Source organism: Diabrotica undecimpunctata, chromosome 3 (genome assembly GCF_040954645.1).
Source record: "Diabrotica undecimpunctata isolate CICGRU chromosome 3, icDiaUnde3, whole genome shotgun sequence".
Lineage (NCBI taxonomy): Eukaryota > Metazoa > Arthropoda > Insecta > Coleoptera > Chrysomelidae > Diabrotica > Diabrotica undecimpunctata.
This window is the reverse complement of record NC_092805.1, coordinates 106,598,009-106,619,769: the sequence shown is the minus strand read 5'-3', so window position 1 is coordinate 106,619,769 and position 21,761 is coordinate 106,598,009. Positions and strand designations below refer to the sequence as shown.

The 21,761-nt window shown below is 35.1% G+C and overlaps 1 protein-coding gene across 3 annotated transcripts in view; it reads right to left on the bottom strand.

The window, feature by feature from the left end:
- The window catches only part of LOC140437162 (putative fatty acyl-CoA reductase CG5065), a 152,260-nt gene that overhangs the window by 7,731 nt on the left and 122,768 nt on the right, over positions 1–21,761 (bottom strand). For all 3 annotated transcript variants that reach the window (XM_072526504.1, XM_072526505.1, XM_072526506.1), the window contains exons 3-6: positions 15,712–15,966; positions 12,448–12,757; positions 11,506–11,673; positions 3,335–3,539 (exon numbers count right to left, since the gene is read on the bottom strand). In XM_072526504.1, the coding sequence (XP_072382605.1) occupies positions 3,335–3,539; positions 11,506–11,673; positions 12,448–12,757; positions 15,712–15,966 (938 nt within the window). The remainder of the gene's footprint in view (positions 1–3,334; positions 3,540–11,505; positions 11,674–12,447; positions 12,758–15,711; positions 15,967–21,761) is intronic.

Here is a 21,761-nt window from a genome sequence, read left to right as displayed (position 1 = left end):
TAAGGTCCAGTGACCAAATCATCACGACACAAATTGGCTTTTTACCGGTAGGATGCGCACATACACTGATACGCGAGCACTAAAAGCGGCACTGATCACAATGGCTGGGTGCTGTTGAAGGCGTAACTCCCACTGCTGTAGGCTCTGTCAGGATAGGTGAGGTAGGTCCAAGGGGTCATGTCGCTTCAATCTCTTCGCTTGTTGGTTGTTGAGAAGATTGTGTGCCAGGGTATTAGGATGCACCCGCAACCTGTTTTGATATTGTTTTTTTGCACTCTTCAGAGACTGTTAGTACCTGAAGATCTCTATGTATTGCATCATTCTGGATATACCAAGGTGCATTAGCGATTGTTCTCAGAGTTTTGGATTGGAATCTTTGTATTATCATAATATTAGATTTGCTAGCTGAACCCCAGAGCTGTGAGCCATATGTCCAAATGGGTTTTATTATTGTATTGTATATCAGCAGCTTGTTATCAATCGATAGGTGAGAGTTTTTTCCCAACATCCAGTAAAGTTTTCTGTATAAAATTCCCAATTGAAGCCTTTTCGTCCATATATGTTTGGTCCAAGTTAGACGTTTGTCAAGGTGAATACCTAAGTATTTTACGTCATGCTTTTGGGGCAAAGGATGTCCATTGAGGTTAACTTGTGGACATGTACCTCTTCTTAGAGTGAATGTAATTTGTGTAGATTTTGAGGGGTTTACTCTAATTCTCCAGAGTTTAAGCCATTCATTTGTTTTGTTCAGATGTAGTTGCAGTCTCTCTGATGCTATTATTGGGTTGCTATGAGAGGCCAAGAAAGTAGTATCATCTGCGAATGTTGCAAGCGTTAGGTTATTGCTTATTGGCAAGTCAGCCGTATATGTCAGGTACAGAATCGGTCCGAGCACACTACCCTGAGGTACACCAGATAGGATGGGGTAGAGTTTTGTATAGGCTTCACTATATTTTACCAGATATCTCCTTTCTGTACGGTATGATTGAAGCAGTTTAAAGTAAGGGTAAGGTAAATTTTTCTTTAATTTGTACAGAAGTCCTGTATGCCACACCTTGTCAAAAGCTTGAGAGGCGTCTAAAAAGACTGCAGTACAATATTGCTTGTTCTCGAGACTACTTCTTATTGTTGTGTATAGTCTGTGAACTTGTTCTATTGTACCATGTTGGTTACGAAAACCGAATTGATGGTCAGGTATGAGACACTTTTCGTCCAATATTGGTTTGATTTTTCGTAGTAGAAGTTTTTCAAAGACCTTAGAGATGACTGGGAGTAGACTAATCGGTCGGTATGAGTTGACATCTTTTGGATCTTTACCAGGTTTTTGAATGAGTATAATCTGTGCCACTTTCCATTGCAGAGGGAAGTAATGCAGACTAAGCATAGCATTGAAGATCATAGTGATTATTCTGTAATAGTCATTGGTTAGTTCCTGGAGGATCTTACCCGTTATGAGGTCGAATCCCGGAGCCTTATTGGGTTGTATCTCATTCTTTATTATCTGTTTTACTTCTTTAATATTAAACTTGGTGATTGGTAGATCCATTTGATACGGAGCCTCAAGAAAAGAATTAAATGGTTCTTCTTGTTCTAATGGCACTACTCTGTTAAATGGACTAAATACTGTAGAAAGATGTTCAGCGAATGTCTCAGATTTTTCTGTGTCTGTTCTTGCCCATTTACCTTTGACATTTTTTAGAGGAGGTATGGCGTCTTGTGGACCTTTTGCCTTTCTCGTCGCCTTCCATAAAGAATAATTGGTGTCTTTGGACGGAGTCAAATTTTCTAAGTAAGTTTGGATCCCCCTGTTTTTCTCTTCTTTTAATAGATTTTTAAGTCTTCTGGTAATTCTGTTTAAATTTTGTTTGTCAATAGGAGCGTGTGTGTTTTGCCACTTTTTCCTAAGTTTTCTTTTCTCATCGATCAGGTTTTTTGCACTTTGCGAACAGTTTATGCTTTCCTTCCATGTTGTTTGTTCGGGAGTAGAAATCCAACCTGCCTTTTGTATGGAGGTAGTAAGTTGTTGTACCGCATTTTCAATTTGTAATTCTGTTTTAAGTGGCAAGTTCGTTGGTATTTGTTCTGCTAGGTGAAAACAAATTATTACACTTTCTAGAATTTTGCCATGCGCCACAATTGAAAAGGTATATGTAAAAGAGAACAGTTTAAAAAAGACTAGTATGGTACCAGATTTTACATCCCGCACATCCATTAGAGATGTATTTATAGTATAGAGTTCATTATAAATCCAAATTTTCGAGTCACAACAAGTAATCTAGTGCAATAAACTCTATGGACTACAGAAACTGCGTTTTATATTCAAAGATATGCAATTTTTTTTTTGTTTTTAAGGTTGTGTAAGGTTTCAATCAAAGTAAAAATGTCTAGCACACGGACTCATTGGGATTTATGTAATCTCTTCAGTAGAACTAGAAACAGACCTGCTGTAATTAGTTATGTAGATAAAACAGTAATTGTCTCAGTCAGTGTGGAGCGCCTGAAGTATTGAGAAGAGTCAACAATAATAGATAGTTATTAAAAACTATTAAATGTATTAAAATATAAGCATTTGGATGCAATTCAAATTTGCATGTATGGAATTTCTTTTGTATTTTAGCCTTTAGTATTAGTATTCATTCATTCAGGATTGTACAGCAAGGACACTTTTCACGTCAGGGGTTCATCAGAGCGACTTCATTATGACACACAAGACATAAACCACGGTTAGATAGGTGGGCAACAAATAGGTAAACATACAAAGGAAATTTAACTTTGTAGAAATACCATAATTAGTTTAAATTTTTTTGTAGACGTAACAGTACATTTAAGTTTAATGGCGTCTTTAAACCTGCTTTAAACAATTCTTGAAACTGCCACGTGCTATTGAGATATAAGAAACAGTTAAAGATTATGTCATTTCGATCAGCTATGTTAATTCCACACTCACATCTGTCTTTTGGGAGAACTCCGACACTATATAGTGCAACAACTTTGTAAAATTGGTTCGCAGCTTCTGTTGGTTGTAATTTAAACAAATTAGTGCCTGTAGTTTCACCGAACTGAATCCAACGTCTATCCCATTTAAATTTAATATGCTGTTTCACATATGCAATGAGGTCACATGAGTTACTCTATTATGACCACTTGACATTATGTCAATTATTAATATATGATAAATTATCTGTAATCAAAACCTGGCAACAGTGTTGTCAGGTTTTGACTCAACTAAAATTTTAATATTATGATATGTTTCGATTTCCACCTAGGAAATCGTTCTCAAAATACAAATTAAATCATTATCGATTAGCATGTTTTGAAAATAAAAGATACTTACATAGGTTTTCCACCGGACAACCAGACAAAAGAATCGATTATATAAGCTGGGATCCAATGCCATATTAACTGCCTTACGCTATTGACGAGTTTGTAGGATGTAAGGGAACCTTGTGGGTAAAAGGATACGTCTAACACTGGATGCTTCCGACTATATTTAAAACAATAATCTACGAACTCTTTCCACTTAATAGGTTTTCGCATGCCTGAAACAAAAAACAATATCAAATATCCTTACAAACCAAATATCAGCAACATTACTACTCATTATTTGAATATAATATCAGTACGAACGCACTGAATTTAATTTTGCACGAGCTAATATTTTCTCACGGAAAGAAGACAACTACTAGCGCAAAACAAACGCTATACTCAAGAATACAGAGAACTTAATAAAACAATTAGAAAAGAACTAAAACGCGACATACAAAAATGGAACGATAACTTAATAGAGCGAGTCATTGAAAACAACAGAGGCTTAAAATGTCTAAGACCCGCACTGGGAGTTCAAAAAATCATCAAAATTAAAGACGCCAACAATAAGGAAGAGAAGGACAAATATAAAATAACAAATATTGTCGAAGACTTCTACACATCCTTGTACAGCTCGCAAGGCCAGCCTAATGAAACAACAAAGGAGAACGTCAAAAGAAAAATAAAAAACGTGGAATCAGAAGTACTACCAAATATAAAGGGATTCGAAATAGAATGAGCTTTAAAAGAGCTAAAAAATAATAAAGCTCCAGGACACGACGGTATAATTGCCGAGCTCTTGAAAACAAGCAAGACATTAACAATCCCTGTACCAACAGAGCTATTTAATAGATGTCTCCATAATAGCAAGATCCCTAAAGACTGAAACGAGAGTCTAGTAATACTCTTACACAAAAAAGGGGACAAATGTGATCTACAGAATTATAGACCTATATCGTTGCTCAGTCAAGTATACAAACTATTTATGAGAATTATTAACAACCGGTTAACCTACAAAATGGAAAATTACCAACCAGTTGAACAGGCTGGCTTCCGCAAAGGATATAGTACATCAGACCATCTGCTGACAATAAGAACATTGATCGAGAAGGAAAATAAATACCAACTACCCGTATTTCTTGCCTTCGTTGACTATGAAAAGGCGTTTGGTAGTATCGAGATGTGGGCCATAGAACAAGCTATTAATAATTGTAGAATAGATTCGAGATATAGGCAACTAATACATAATAAATATGAAAATGAAACTATGATAGCAGAACTAGACGAAAATACAAATCCCATCCCCATTAAGAGAGGAGTGAGACAAGGAGACGAAATATCGCCAAAGCTTTTCAACCTAGTCCTAGAATACGTCTTCAAAACTACAAATTGGTCAACCTATGGCATTAACATTAATGGCAACAAGTTAAACGACCTCAGATTCGCTGACGACATAGTGATTATAGCGAGCACATTCGAGGAACTGCAAATTATGATGGGGGAACTAGCGGCCAGCTCCCAATACGTCGGCCTAAAAATGAATATGAAAAAAACAAAAATAATGACAAACACAGATGACCCCAAACGTATAACTATAAATGGCAGTGAGATAGAGCAAATCCAGGAATATATCTACCTAGGCCAAATCCTGAAACTTGACAAAGAGAACCAAAGTGCGGAAATTACTAGTAGAGCAAGACTAGCATGGGCAGGATTTGGAAAACTTAGTTGGATACTTAAGAACAGCAAAATACCCCAATACTTGAGGAGCAAAGTGTTCAACCAATGCATCCTTCCTATCATGACCTTTTTTTTCGTCTTTATAGAGGGGGGGTCTGGAATCCTCAAAAGACATTTCAGTCCAGGACGCCGACTGACTAACTTTAGTGCAGGATTCGTTCTTCGTACTCCCGGCGATAGTTCCCGAGGTACTTTATAATGCCCTTTCGTCGCCGAGTCTACGCCGAACGCCTACCTGCTAAACCAGACCCTCCTCTGTCATCCAGCGATCCGGAAGCGGAATGGCCGCTGTAAGGCCGGCATCACTTCAGAAACACTACCTTTATTCATTCATTCTCCATTCATACACATCCACACTCTATTCATCAGCAAGGAGGTTCCCTGTCTCATTCCAGGTAGCGCGTAGAAGACACTCATCGCTCCTAGTTCGGCATTATTTCCAGATGGGCATTTCTTCCTTCCCCACAGTCTGACTCACGCATTCCAACTCATACAGTGTGACCCACTTTTCTAGCTTCACCTTTCAGCATCATTCACTCTTACCTTTAGCGTTGGTTTAGTAGTCTTTCTTCCTCTTCCTTTTTCTTGATCACTGCACGGATATAGCTGTGTATGTTAGTCCAAACTAATTTATTTTCAATCATTCTCTCAATCATTTCTCTCACTGTAACAAAATTCACACCTGTCTCTCTCTCCATTCTGTTCCTTTCCACTATCCATCTGCTGCAATCTAACATCGTATGTGTCACAGTGTCCGAGTATCCACAGTATAGGCATTCATCTGTATCAGCCTTTCCGATCCTATAGATTTAGGCCCTAAAACACCCGTGTCCTGTGAGCACCTGCGTCAGGAAATAATCCAGTCGCCTGTGGGCACAGTCCACCCAATCTCTTATGTTCGGGATCAACATTTTCGTCCACTGTGCCACATCTTCCGTGTTGTTCCATTCTTCTTGCCATCTTTCAACTGACCTTTCCCTTTCCTATCTTTTCTCGGCCACAGTAAGGTTTGGACCTCTTCTCTCATAAAGCTCTTTTCTTTCCACCGCCAAAACATGCAACGGAACACATCCAGTGATGGTTCATAAGGCTGCCGCAGACACAGTCCTGTAGGCGCATGCCACTCGCAATAGACTTGTTCTGTCTACTCGTGTCATGAGACTCCTATAGGCAGTTATCTCTACCGCCTCGCTCCAGACTGGTGCCGCGTAGAGGACGATCGACTGTACAACACCGTGTAAGACCCTCCTCCTTTCGGATTTGGGTCCTCCAATGTTCGGCATCACCCTCCCCAACGCAGCCGTACTATTCGCAGCCTTCCGGACCACCTCCCGCACGTGGTCTCCCCATTTTCCATTCTGGTGCAATGTCACTCCTAGATACTTTACTTGTTTCTTAGGTGTTAGACATGCTCCCGCACATTTTAATTCAATATTTTGCCTGTTCCTTGTCCCCTTCAGAATTATGGCTTCGGTTTTCTCTGTCGCAAGTTTCAGTCCGTGCTGCGTCATCCATTTTTTTACGACGCCGCCTGCGTTTCGAACCCGGTATTTGAGATCTGGCTCATCCCGGGCCACTACCAGTACAGCGAGGTCATCCGCGAATGCGAAGGGGGTTGTACCCTCTCCGTATTCACAGTGCATAACCCCGTAATAATAATAATCCATAACATCCACAGGATGTCAAACCTGGACCCTAACCTAGGCAAACATGAATAAACTAGCCACAACACAAAGAACAATGGAAAGAGCAATGTTAGGTATACGACTGTCAGATAAAAAGAGGAACGACTGGGTAAGATCCAAAACAAAAGTCGAGGACATAACAACAAAAATTGCCAAACTTAAATGGAGCTTCGCGAGCCACACTGCTAGACAAAAAGACCAACGTTGGAATACTACAATACAACATTGGAGACCTTACGAAAGTAGACGACTAAGAGGACGACCACAGATGAGATGGGTTGATGACATTAAAAGAATAGCTGGATGGAGTGAGTTGGGAGAGGCCTATGTCCAAACATGGACGACAGAAGGCGAAGAAGAAGAAGAAGAATATTTTCTCAACTAATAAAGCTAATATTCGTACAAAGCATTGCTATAAGAATGGGACACCAAAAAAATCTGCCGTCAAAAAGTTGATATGGAGGAAGGTGAGAGCTACAGAATAATTGTACTACTAAACTGTACTTATCAATAATAACCACTCTAAAATGATTTTAGACAAAAAAATAATAATAGAATGAATTCGGATACTGGAAACAATATGGAACTACAACAAAGACGTACGTATAACTGTTATACAGAGGCGTAACAGAGGCCCAGCAGCATGAAGCTTGTGTGGTACGTGACTATTGAAAGGTTTGAGAATTGCAATTTTGCGAATTTTAGAACAATATTTCTACATCTAGAAACGCGTTTGTTTGGTTGTGTGCATTTTGTGTTGTTTTAAGGTTACAGTTGCATCAATTTGGTACGCACTTATTTATCAATTATTGACGACTTTCTTGTGTAATCATTGGACAATCTCTCAACAGATAAACGGTAATATAAGGAAATTATAACACTTACACTTGCAATATCGCTCGCATTGTAATATATCTGTAGGTGACAGAACGAGTTCTAAGACGGAATATAAAAGCTACGTGCTCAAAAATCTGAACAAAAACAAAAATTACCAAAAATAAAAAAAAAACACAAATACTACAGCATGGGCCATCTAGACCTAAAAGGCCATTCCCAAAAGACGCCAATAACCGTTGTTTTTAGGAAAACTTTTATTGTTTTAAATCTCCTGCTGGAACTGAATTACCGCGTTACTAGTTGTGCTATTCGCAAAAAACCGATGAGTGGCCATTATTCCGAAGTGGAAAAGAAAATTAAGGCCGCCCAACCCCAAGCTGCATACATCCATTGTGCATCTCATAATTTAAATTTTATTGTTGCAGGACACAAGAAATAATATATAAGTCCGCGATTACTACGATACCATACAAAGTATTTATATTTTTTTTTTTTTGGCAAACCATTAAAAGATGGGATCATTTGCTAAAAATGCAGAAAAACGTCCAACCAGATTTTAAACTTTGGTTGGTGTAAAGCAGAAATACATAATTTTAAAAACACTGTCTAAAATAAATAAACTAGCACAGATCGTGAGGAGAAAATGACAGCTAATAATTTAAAAAGTAAAATGGAACAGTTTGAATTTGTCTTTCTAACTATTTTCCAAAAGTATGGATCTCTCACACGTAACAGTGCTTTTACATAACTGTAAAGAATTTTTAACAAATCTTAGCAAAACTATACGTCATTTTTAAAAGAATCCAAAGATTTTGCTACTAATTGTGGCTTGCCTTCTCTTTTAAAATTCAAAGGTTTTGTAGAGTTAAGAACCATTTTGATGAATTATTACAAGATCAACGAATCGCAAACCCTGAAGAACGATATAGAGTAGGCGTGTTTTTCGGAAATCTCAATGTAGTCATTCAACAAATTCAAGCTAGATTTATAAGTATGTACAAAGTGAACGATGATTTTAAAGTCTTAAAAGTGGTAGAAGTCCTAGAAATGGATATCTTTTTAAATCGAATCCAAAATTTTTTGCAGAAGCCAGTAAATTAGTTGCTGCGTACCCGTCAAATTGAAGTAAAGAGTTTTTGGAGCAACTGCAATTGGTTAGAAAATCATTAAGGACACAGTTGGAATCGGCGAACTCTATTTATGATGCAGCCAAAATTATCGTTATAGATTTTTATTGCACTAGTGCTTGCATACCAGTATTGTGTCATGCGTACATCTTGTTTTTAACTTTACCCGTCACGACCGCTAGTTCAGAGAGATTTTTTTCTAAACTTAAATTAATAAAAATCATATTTTCGTAGTACACTGTCGGAAGCACGGTTATCCTTCTCTAGCGCTTATAAGTATTGAAAATGAAGTTGCCCATCAGATAGATATTAATAAAATTGTAGATATATTTGGTGATAGTACTGCACGAAGAAACTTGTTCATCTCATAGAATAATACTATGTAATGTATTCATTTATTAATTTTTGTTCTATTTTATTCTATACCAATAAAGATGAAAAATGTAAGTTGTTATAAACAATGCATGAATACATTAACACATATCGCATTTAGTAATTTTTTAAAGGAGGGTCCCAATTCCAATTCTGCGGGAAGAGGGGGTAGACGGAGTTTTTCACGCCACTGCTGTTATATTATACTTTACAAGAATCTTTCATATAACTAAAATGGAGACTGAAACTGAAATAATGTAATGTACAAATAAAAATTGAAGATTTGAACAGTAACGGAAAAGTAAGATTTGAAGGAAATATATAAAACAGTTTTAATATGACGTATTGATCAAAACAAGGAATCTAATTCTCGTCAAGTTAGTAGGAAGTCAGAACAGATAAAATATGATATACCCCGTATTCAGACTCCATATCTATTCCATTCTACTCTATGACATACACATTATATAAAAGGTATATGCCCCACTTCAAGCGATAAAATAAATTTGTCAGCTATAGCGTTATAGTCTTATAGCGAATTTCTGTTAATAAATTTATTTACATAGTTAAATTTCTTCTCTGGGGTCACAAATTTCATATTTGTGGTTTATTATTTTTTACGTATCTGTCATAATATTTCTTTCATATACATATCCTAATCTCCAAGCCATGCTTTATTTCCAACTTTCAGATACGTATATGCATGTAGGTTCTTTCTTTTAATCATTTTAACTAATTTATTTTAACAATAATTATATTAATTCAGTTATCTTTGCCATCAGCTTTGTCGTTTAAAAAAAAACGCTTTGTCTATGGCAAGGAAATGATTAAAACGTATGCAGTCGCTAACACAAGGTTTCTCGTTTTACATTTTTTTGCCATAATAAACTTTTCTTGTGAAGGCTCATGGTGCACCACACAATGGGATAACAACAATAGCATAACGGATACCCTGCAAAACTCAATAGCTGCTTCAAACTACAACTGGCTGCAATCCATCCAACGAGCATCTGAAGCCATTAACAAGTTATCCTATCAATTACATGAAGCTATAAGTATCCATTTCAAATTTGTGTAAAGCTATAGGCAGGATTGACTTCGTTTTTATTTAATATTAAAACTTCATTTTATTTTTTTAATGTGCAATAAATATGATTACTTAATATCCTGTTGTATATGTCCCAGTCAAACTCATTTTTCAGATTAGCAATTAAGATAAGACGTTCTCACATCTGAGAGGCTGAGCTAGACGGAGCGAAAACAATTCCCGAAGAAAGTTGCAGTTTTATTTTTATACATATTCTCCCAACTTTCAGAGGGTAGTTAAATTATTACAACATACAACGTAAAAATTCCTATCACTCATTATTAATTGCTGCTAAAGACTTTGTTGGCCTGTGTTATTTTAAGTTGTAAAGTTTTTTTTTATAAAAAAAAATGTTTACTATTCTCAATAAATAATATCTATAGTTTATTTTAAGCTTCCTTTGTATTACAATTAAAGACAAAATAAGGAATCAAGACTTAAGGAAAAGAACAGGTATCAGTGATGTCGTCGAACGTATAGCCAAGCTGAAATGGAATTGGGCAGGTCACATAGCGAGACTGAAAGACACAAGATGGACCAGAAAACTAATTGACTGGCGCCCAAGAGAAGACAAACGCAGCAGAGGACGACCACCAACCAAGAAATGGCAACAAGAAGCACAGAACCGTGAAGAGTGGCGAAAAATGGGAGAGACCTATGTCCATCAGTGGACAGAAGAGGTTGCATGATGATGATGATGTATTACAATAGAGAAAAGTGTTTAATTTAATAAAATCGTTTTCTTTTGGATCAGCAGATTGTGTGTTTTTAATTATGAGTAATATAAAAATTTGACGTATGTAAAAAAAAGGATGCCAACACTGAAGATAAAATAGTCCTACACCAGAAAGAGAAATGATAAAAATAGTGAGAAGGAACTTAAAGGAAAATAAAAACCATGGCCAAATGGAAAATAAAAACAGAAGAACAAGATAGAAAAACTTAAAAGCATTTAAATCACAAAGATTGAACTGAATTAGTATTATACTCGAACTAACACCGACTGACTTATAAAGAAAATAACGAATTGTAAACCAATTAAAACGAAGTGTTTAAAAAAATATCAAAACTACAAACTAAGAAAAATAATAATGGCGACTAATCCGCCTCAGTAATAACGACTCTGATACTACATAAATAATCATAATCATAATATATACATATATATATATATATATATATATATATATATATATATATATATATATATATACATATATATATATATATATATATATATATATATATATATATATACATATATATATATATATATATATATACATATATATATATATATATATATATATATATATATATATATATATATATATATATATATATATCTTACCTGTGACACAATTATAAATTGTTATATCTTTATTTGGTGTAGTTCCTATCCTCCACGCCGACACTATCATCAAATTAATGACCATATCTACAGGTACAAAGTCTGCTACTTTATTTGGATCGCACAACATGGTCCTGATGAGTCCTTTACCTGCAGCTGCTATAATTCCTATAAATCAAAAACAACAAAATAATTTTAATTAATGTTTTCAATAACATATTTAGTATAACTGCCAAAACAAGTAGACGCTGGCGATATTGGGATGAGTTCGTTTGGGGTTATTCAAGAAACAAGAGCAGCAAAAATGACAGAATGTCTAAATGGTACAAAAAGTCGATGTTTCGATGAAAGTTTCGATAGTGAAATAAAAACATCATAGCATTGAGACCAGATTTAGAATGTACAACACAGCTATAAGACTTAGTATTGACATACAATGCAAAAACTAGACCAGAAGTATAAAAAACCACTGGAAACAACAGAAATTAATAAATAGCTGAAAAGATACTCCTAGAAAGAGAAAGTATCGATGACAGCTATCAATAGTTTGGTAAACAAAATGTTATAAAAAAATATGATCACAATGTAAGAAGGAAGAGTGATGAGAATCGCTCGAGATAAATTAGCAGTAGGAAATTGAACCACTGGCTGGATAAAACTATAAAATTTCCTAAAATGAAATAGGAAATGTAATGAAAATATGAACACAATGAAAGAGGAGAATTACTCGAGATAAATCAGCAGTAGGAAATTAACGCATTCACTAGATAAAATTGTAAAATTTCCTAAAATTAGGGAGGAAGTGTAATGAAACTAAGAACACAATGGAAGAAGAGAATCACTCGAGATAAATCAGCAGTAGGAAATTGAACCACTGGCTAGATAAAACGGTAAAATTTCCTAAAATGAAGGAGGAAGAAGTATACAAAAAGTTATTCCTACCTGTAGGACCGTTCCAGTTGTCGACCCAACCACTGAGGGGCTCGTTAATACTGCTTAAAACTATACTCGGTCTAATAATGACTATGGGTAAGTCGCCTTTATTTTTTTGTAACCAACACTCCGCCAGCGCTTTTGTGAATGTGTAAGTGTTGGGCCTCTTGCCTATCAATTTCGACGTGAAAGAATCCACCAAGTCTTCATCCAAAGCTTCAACTAACGTTACTACCTGGTCCGGTCCAATGGGAGGAGGGTAAATTGTTTCTTTCACCTCGGATCTATCACAGTTGCAGTATGCTGTTGATACGTGTACCTAAAAAAGATAGAGAATAAGTTAAGTTAAAACACCAAAATATTTAAGAACTATTTGCTAAAGTAGCATAATCAAAATTTGCACATTTTATAGGAACTCGAAGAAATCTACTCGTGAAATAACATATAATGTTCAAAAACATTTTAAAACTGCTTAATGAAAATGAAATTAATACAAATAATATTAAAATATATTTATGAAACGAGGATGTCGAGATTACATATCCAGTTTATTGCTTCAGGTGTTGCTTCAAGGATGCCATTTCATGGTCCTGAATATGCCCGTAGAGAGCAGTCAGAAGTAATGTATTGTATAGTTTGTCATGGTCGCAGTTAAAATCTGGAGACTAAATCTTACTATTCCTGATAGTACTAGCCCCTGTTGGAGTTAAGTATTAACATACTGTGTGTAAGGGCTGTTTATACATACGGGAGGATAAAATTCCGCTACAGAATAGCCATCGATGAACATAGAAGAGTAGCAGCTGAAGATCCCGAATTTGTCTCACAAAGTTTTTGAATAATAATATTTCTCGTTTTCAATTTGGCAGAGACTTTTTCGAGAAGTTTCTTAAAGGAGAGGTCTAGTGTCTAGTATAATTCCTAGGTATTTAGGATATTGATTATTTGGGAGTGCTTTGTCTTGGAACGTGATACTTAAATTTTCCTGTGGCATTATATTATTGGGATGAAAAGAGTATACATCGGTATTCCATAATTTTTTATTCTTGCGTTTTATCTGTGGGTCCTACGAAGTTATTCCTAGTAGCAGATATTATATCATCAGCATAGCATCGCAAAATTAGCGAGAACTGGTATGTGGAAGATCCGAGATGTGAAGGTTCAAAAGAAGTGGTGCAAGGAATGTGGGAGACTATTTTTGAGTTCTCTTTTTACTTATTTTGGCAAAACTTGGAATCTTCTGTCACACAACATCTGGTTGATTAATCGAAGCAGTTGTCTTGTAAGGAATTATTTGTAGGAACTTGTTAAAGAGTCCTTCTCTGCACACTATATTATAAGCTGATGTGAGCTTTATAAACATCACGGATGTTTTGAGACGATTCTAAAAGCTGGCTTTTTTTCTCGTAATAACAATTCCGATTGGGTCTAAAACTAGCTTACTCTGTAGGTTATAAATTACTACCTTTTTGCCATTGTCTTTGGCATTTCAAATTCTCTGCTGAAGTCCTCCTCCAGAGACTGTTTGTTTTCTATTTCACTTTTAAGAAGTTAATAGTATGTGTTTTATGGGATGGGGTTCGGGTAAGTTCACTGTTGTGGCAGCTATCTAATTGGAGTTCTAAGGAGTAATTGAGCTTGTTTTGTTGTTTATTAGCGTTGTACATCATTAAGTTTCCTCAGCAGACTTTACGTCTTTCTACCCATGTCTGAAGCCTAAATTTTAAGTTGCACGCCTCCATTTTTGTTGTGTTTGCTACGCCAAGAAGCGATAACAACTCATCAGCTATTTTCGAGTTTTCTTATTATTGAACCTTCCTGTATAGTCTGCATGGTCGTCCTATCATGGTATATATTTTTTTCTATAGCGTCTTAGCATGGCTTTTTGCAGCTTAGATGATAGCTTTTTCTAATGCTATCTCAGTTTGTATGGACTTTGCTCTATTATAGGTATTTACAGATATAATAATTAGTACTTCGAGACCTACTTTTAGGAAGACAGGTCGTTCTTATGGATCCTTATTATGGACTTTTCTCGAGCATTGACGTGGTTGATGATAACTATCCGTTACGAATGTTGGACACTAACATGGCTATTTTGACTATGTTGACTCCTGTTCACAAAAGTCCGGTAGTGCTCAAAATAAACCAATTTCGGAGGATATGAAGCCAGGATATTCTTCTTTTTCCTGAACCACTTTTTCTATTCACCTTAGCTTGAAGTATGATCCGAAGTAGGTCGTATCGTTGATCATTACGCATTATATGGCCCAAGTATTCCAGTTTGCGACGTTTTATGGTTATGACAGTTCGCGCTCTTTGCCCGTTTTGTGCAGAGCTTCTTCGTTGGTAACTTTGTATATCCAGGAAATCCTCAACATGCGTCTATAACACCACAATTCAAATCCTTCGAATCTCTTGAGTGATGCTTAAGTTAATATCCATAACACACCCATAACATTGTAGTAAACGAAATTTTATTTCCAATTATATTGTGACTGTTAAAGATTTCTTTCATTTTAACGAAAGCTGGTTTGACCTTCTCGACTCAAAAAACATAAATCAGGATTTGAATCTGTTTTCCAGGCAGCTGATCTAAACGAGCGTTTCTCCTTTACATCGAAGACTAGCTTAAGATTGTCGAGTTGAACCCAGTCCCAGGATAGGGAATTCCCTTCGTCGTCATTAACGGCGTAACTAAGCTTCGTGATGGCTATTGAAACCTAAGACATACATAGCAGGGTTTAATTTGGTATTGGTATTATGATAATCACTGTTAGATCCCCTACTTTAATTGTAACCATATGAATAACAGAGATAGAGTTGTTGATACTAACTAAACTGATTCAATTATACTTCTAACATACCTAATAACGCCATGCACATAATGATAAATGGCTCTTGCAAGAGAATATATTTTCTTCTTTTCATGAACTTTAGCGGTATAAGTTTTCTGGATAGCAACTACATAATCATTATTATCAATAACGTATTCGCTTATTTCTGTCCAAATTATTTCTATAGTTAGTCAAATAATCTTGGTGATGTTTCCAAGACTTCTGGTCAGTTGGTTCTTAAAAGAACCGTTTGTATCAGCCGTGTTTGATATCGTTTCCATTTTCCTTGTAAAAATTATCCAAGATAAAGATTTTTGGACTGGTCTGCGAAGACTCTAGCAATCAACGACAGACTATGATAGATTTTCATCTGATATATCCAATGGAAAGTTGAAAAGAACAGGTAATCGAAAAATAAATAGAATTTATAACTTACCAGTGCTTCGAGATGATCCATCCGCTTACAAAGCTCGATGAGCCGTTGCGTGCCTAACATGTTGATCGTAACTGACAGTTTGAGCTTTTCGTCGAATTTCACAGTTGCCGCGCTATGGAAAACTATATTGACGCTGCGCTCCAGTATGGCTCTGTCGTTGGCGCTTATGTTTAATTCCGGTTGTGTGATGTCACCTTCTATGGGCAATACTTTATGAAGATCTAGGGGCCGTTCTTTGCGGATTGTGTCGAAGAGCTGAAAATAACCAAATTAATATTAATGTCACGTAAGACGATTTAAAACTTTTAAAACACAAATGAGTCACATTCTTTCATATTTTCCAATTATTTATTTTTGACCAAGTTCGAGAGAGAGAGAGAGAGAGAGAGAGAGAGAGAGAGAGAGAGAGAGAGAAGAGAGAGAGAAGAGAGAGAAAGAAAAGAGAGAACGAGAAAAGAGAGAAAGCGAGAGAGAGAGAGAGAGAAAGAGAGAGAGAGTGAAAAAGAGAGAAAGATAGAGAGAGAGAAAGAGAGGGAGAGAGAGAGTATAAAATGACTACAAGCTCCATACCAAAGTGTCTTTCAAAACAGTTGGCTAACCTTCACATACGTGACAGATAGGAGTGAACAACATAGTTTTTCTGTGAAAAATGAAAAAGTAAATGGAACAAAGTTTCTGATCTGATATTTCTAGTGAGATCACGTATTCCGATAACTGAAAGCAGACCAGGGTAATCAACACTATTATTAACAATTTCTAAAAATTTATTAAAATATTCTAATTTCTTTTAATTTTTATTCATTTGTTAATTTTCTGTTTTATTTTACTATTTTTATTCTAAAAATAGTTGGCTTAACATTCTATTTACTAAATATTCTGTCATAATCTAAATTCCAATTTTAATTTGTACTTGTTTCAATTCTATACTCCATTCTATTCTATGTCATAGACATATATAAAACGTCTATGATCTCAACGACCCGTCTATGACCTGTATGAAGATATACTAACCAGACATATACAAGACTTGCAAGATGAAATAGAAGATGTAGATCAAGCAAATGAGGCATAATTAAGGCTCTAAAAGAAATGGAAAGGGAGTGCTGCCCGATCGTTCTGACCCATAAAGCAAAATACCAAAGAGCTAATAGATAAAAGAAGACAGCTGACCGAAAAATACGGCTCCAACTATGCAACAATGAAGAAATTAAATAAAGATATCCACCGGCCAATCCGAAAAGACGTAAAAGAAAACAATACAAGAGAAATTAGCAAAATAATTCAAGAAAGCAAAAGTTTAAAAGTTTTGAGGCGAAATACGAACAACATAGACAACAAAAGTATGTACAAAATAAAAAACAAAGATGGAAACATTACTACTGATAAAACCAATATCCTTGAGGTTGTCGAATCCTTTTATCGAGAAATGTATGAGAGCACAGACAAAAGGCAAGATCAGCCTCTGCTCAAAATCACAAACCAGTGATCAAAATGAATGCCAGAAATAACTCCATACGAAATCAAAACGGCACTTTAAGAAATGAAAAATAACAAATCCCCTGACGATGACGGAGTAGTGATCGAAGCTATCAAACCAGGTAGAAATAGAATTATCCAGGCTTTGACCAAGCTTTTCACCGAATGCATCTACCAAGGAAAAACTCATTCTCAATGGAACAATGCAGTCATTATTTTATAAAACAAGCAAGGAGACATAACAGATATAAAAAACTTCCGTCCTATCAGTTTGCTTTCACACATATACAGGGTGGTCCTAAAGTAATTGTACAAACAGAAACCATAGATTCTGCACTTTAAAATATTACGATTTAAGCCAACTTGCTTTAATAAAATGTTGATATTAAGAAAGATACAGGGTGTTAAAGTGGAAATTTAAAATTCTATTTTTCGCTATAACTTTTACGTTTGTAAATATTTTTGGACAAAAATTTATAATTGGACGCTTTTAAGTAGGATAAATTATAATTTTATACATAAATTAATGTTACTGATAGATGGCGCCACATATGACACAGGTGTGGCATAGACTTGCGCTTAACTTTTTTGCTCTTAAAGTACCTCTATTTGTGTTAAAAAATATTAAACATACATTATTTTTACAAAGAAAAGGTATACTTGTTAGTAACCTCAAAATTTAACCGTTTTCGAGATAATCGCATTTTATAAGTCAGCTGCCTCATAATTCTTAGTTGTGATATTTGTGCGGTAAAGCACTCAATACCTGTAGATAAGCATAATTCATAGTTTATTCTTATTAAAACAACTCAAAGATGATAATGTAACATTACAAAATTTTTGTTATGGCTGCTAAATTTCTTATTGGAGAAAATATTCTTCATCTTCTTCTTTAGGTGCCGTGTCCGTATTCAGACGCTGGCCGTCATCATGTATACAATTTCCCTTTTCTATCGCTTCTTAAATTTCTATACCTACTGGCGTTGTATTACTTTTTCCCTATTGTAAAATGCTGAAAAACCAAAATATATGGTTTATGTAAGATGGTACACCACCACATTCTAGAGAGAAGGCGTTGAGAACATAGTTAAATATACCTTTTCTGAACGTTGGATTGGACGTGGCAGTCATATTCCTTGGCAATGTGGTGAGATATTGATATAATTATTTAATTTATAAAAAAACCCAAAATAATACTTATTATTCATTACGTAAATTGTTGTTTACCCATTTTTATTATGACAAATGGAAACTAAAGCACAGGTATGAAATAACACACGTGTCTTGTTTCATAATACTTTTGCTACAAATCTTACCTTAAAGACTCAGCATTTTTACAAAAACATCATCGTTGGCCTAATAACCGATATTGTTATAAATATAGTAAACAAAGAGGCAATTTAGTTCAGCATAATATTAGTTCGTTAGTTCATAATATTATCATCATTATCATAATAGTCCATTTGTTCGATACGTAATTATAGTTACTCGTAAGCTTATATGAGTGTATATAAGTAACCAATGAATGAGATACATCACAGTTTAATACATTATTTAAACTTTGCGACATAATATACTATAAGATTTGGATATAGATTCGTCCATTATACATTATAGCCACCACGTAGCCCAGAATTTAATCCGCTTGATTTTGGTGTATGGGGCGTATTAAAACAACGTGTCTATAAGAATGCCATAAACATTTGCAACCAAATATGGGAAGAAATAAATACTGCAACAGTTTCTTTAGAACCAATGATGCTATTTAATATGAGATGATTTTTATGGAATATATTGACAAATGAATTAATGAAAATGGTAGACATATCGAACACTTACTTTAACAAAAAGTTTAGTAATTTAGTTTAACTATTTCTTAATTTGGTTTGTAAACAAAATGTTTTGATTGCGACTTTAATTAAAATATGAAATGTTTGATGTAAAATCCTATTATTCTGTTTTTTGTCATATCCTATTATTAATTATCCTGCTGATATATTTATTTTATTTAATATTTCGGTAAGTATTAACTTTAGTTATTGGTATTTTATACCAAAATTTAGATTTATTAATGTTTTTGTCTATTTTTCCTTCGTTGCCTGGGGTAATTGCCTTAACTCAGAAATATGCAGCTGATTTGTTAAATGCGATTATCTCGAAAACTAATGAGTTTAAAAGTTATTAACAGGTATACCTTTTTTTGTTGAAATAATGTATCTTTAATATTTTGTATCACAAATACAGTTCACTCAAAGAGCAAAAAAGTTAAGTGCAAATTTATGCCACATACTTATGTGGCATATGTGGCGCCCTCTATCCGCTACATCAAAGTGTGCATCAAATTATAATTTCTCATATTTAAAAGTACCCAGTTGTAAATTTTTATGCATAAATGTTTACAAACATGAAAGTTATAGCCAAAAATAAAATTTTTAATTTGCACTTTAACACCCTGTATCTTTCTTAATATCAACATTTTATTAAAGCAATTTAGCTTAAATCGTAATATTTTAAAGTGTAGAATCTACTGTTTCTTTTTGTACAATTACTTAAGGACCACCCTGTATAAACTTTTTACAAAAATTATCAAAAAAAGACGACGCTAAATTAGACTTCTATCGGCCTAGCGAACAAGCTGGATTTAGATCGGGATACAGCACCAACGACCACTTACTAGTGATAAATAACCTGATAGAGAAGTCTGCAGTCAAAAAGTCAAAAATCATTTGCACTGATTATTTGTCGACTACGAGAAAGCATTGGATACCATAATCAATCAGAAAATGTCAAAAGCATTGACAGACTGCCGAATAGATCATAGAAATAAATTCTGTATACAGCGAGGAGTACGACAAGGAGACACCAGATGTTGGGTGTCTTTCTGAGAGACCGAATCCCAAACGAAGAAATACGTCGTAGAACAAAAACAACAGACGCCATCGAAAAAATCGCTTCGTTAAAATGGAATTGGGCAGGATACGTCGCCAATTTATCAGACAACCGATGGACACAACGTATTTTAGAGTAGAGACCAAGACAAGAAGCAATACGGAGCAGAGGACGTCCACCCACCAGATGGACTGACGACCTGAAGCGTGTTAGCAATAACTGGATGCAAGCCGCACAAGATGGAAAGACGGTTACAAACTTTATTTGTCAGTTGGCAACTCCGTTCTGTAATTTCAGTTTTCGCTCCAATAGAAACGGAAACTTGTTTTTATAATATCATTCATTTTAGCTTTGAAATTCATTTATACCGTTTAAATCTCCATTAGGTCTTTTGGCCTAAATTATATTTTTCTTGTCCCACTTGTTCGAGAGAGGCCTTCCCTAAACCACATGGTCGACCATAGAGATTTATATACTGTAGTAGGTGACCGCTACTATGAAAACTCCTCCCCGAACTTATAATCCATTACACATTTTGCCACTTTCCAACCAGTATTTGAAACCAGCAACCGCACTAACTGTAGTCTACACCCATCCAGTTAATTACATTCAACAAGCTGTATAACTACATGAAGCCAACAATGTATGCCATAAGTATTATTTCCACATTTTTATAAAGCTATGAGCAGGATTTGCTACGTTTTTATTTAATATTAAAATTTAATTTAATTTGTAACGTATAATAAATATGATTAGCTAATACCACGTCTTATTTGTCTCAGCTAAACTCATTTTTCAGATTTGCGATTAAGCTAAGACGTTCTCACATCAGAGAGACTGAGCAAGACGAAGCCTTACACAATTTTCTCATAAAGAAAGTTGGAGTTTTATTCTTACACATTGGCTCTTAAGTTTCAGAGGGTAGTAATATTTTTGCAACATCAAATCCCCAAGGTAACTTTCGAGTTTCAAGGAAAAGTACAGTAAAGAAGGTCTTAAGAATAGAATACTCAGAATGTAGATTGCAAAATGAACAAATTTATGCTGTACTTCTTAATATTGCGTATATCATTAGCCTAACAATGGTGGGTGTTGCTGCGATCCAGGTGACGATGATGGGCACATGTGCATTTGGGGATGATGAATAACTGTAAGGATGCGGTAAAAGCATAAAAGAAAGAAGAGAAGATTTAGAAAAATTGATTTATTTATTCCAGTCATAACGCTTAATTTTTCTTTGAATAAAGTACTAGATGATGGCTCGGTTCCCGCATACTCCCTCCCTTGCATTGAATTACGTGCAATCGAGCGCTTCTACCGTTCATGCCTGAATTGGAGTTCCAAAACTCATGAGTAATACGAGCATTTCTGCGTGCAACTGCCACTCGTGCGATTGGTCTATATACCAAAGTAGAACTTTAAATTGAAAATTATAATTTTAAAGTGGCTCCAACATTTCTGGCTGCAAAATAATTATTATATTTAGTGGAACTCATTTCAGAAAAAAAAAGAAACCGATTGCAAATACTCAATAGCGGTGATTTAAAATTACAACTGACGAAAATAGAGCCGAGAATTACTAAATTAGTATCAGCACATCACGTTCGTCATTCTCAGTAAGATGATGTTGAATAATATTATAACTTTTTAGAATTATCTTTCTTAATGTTTTTCTGAAGTTGTTT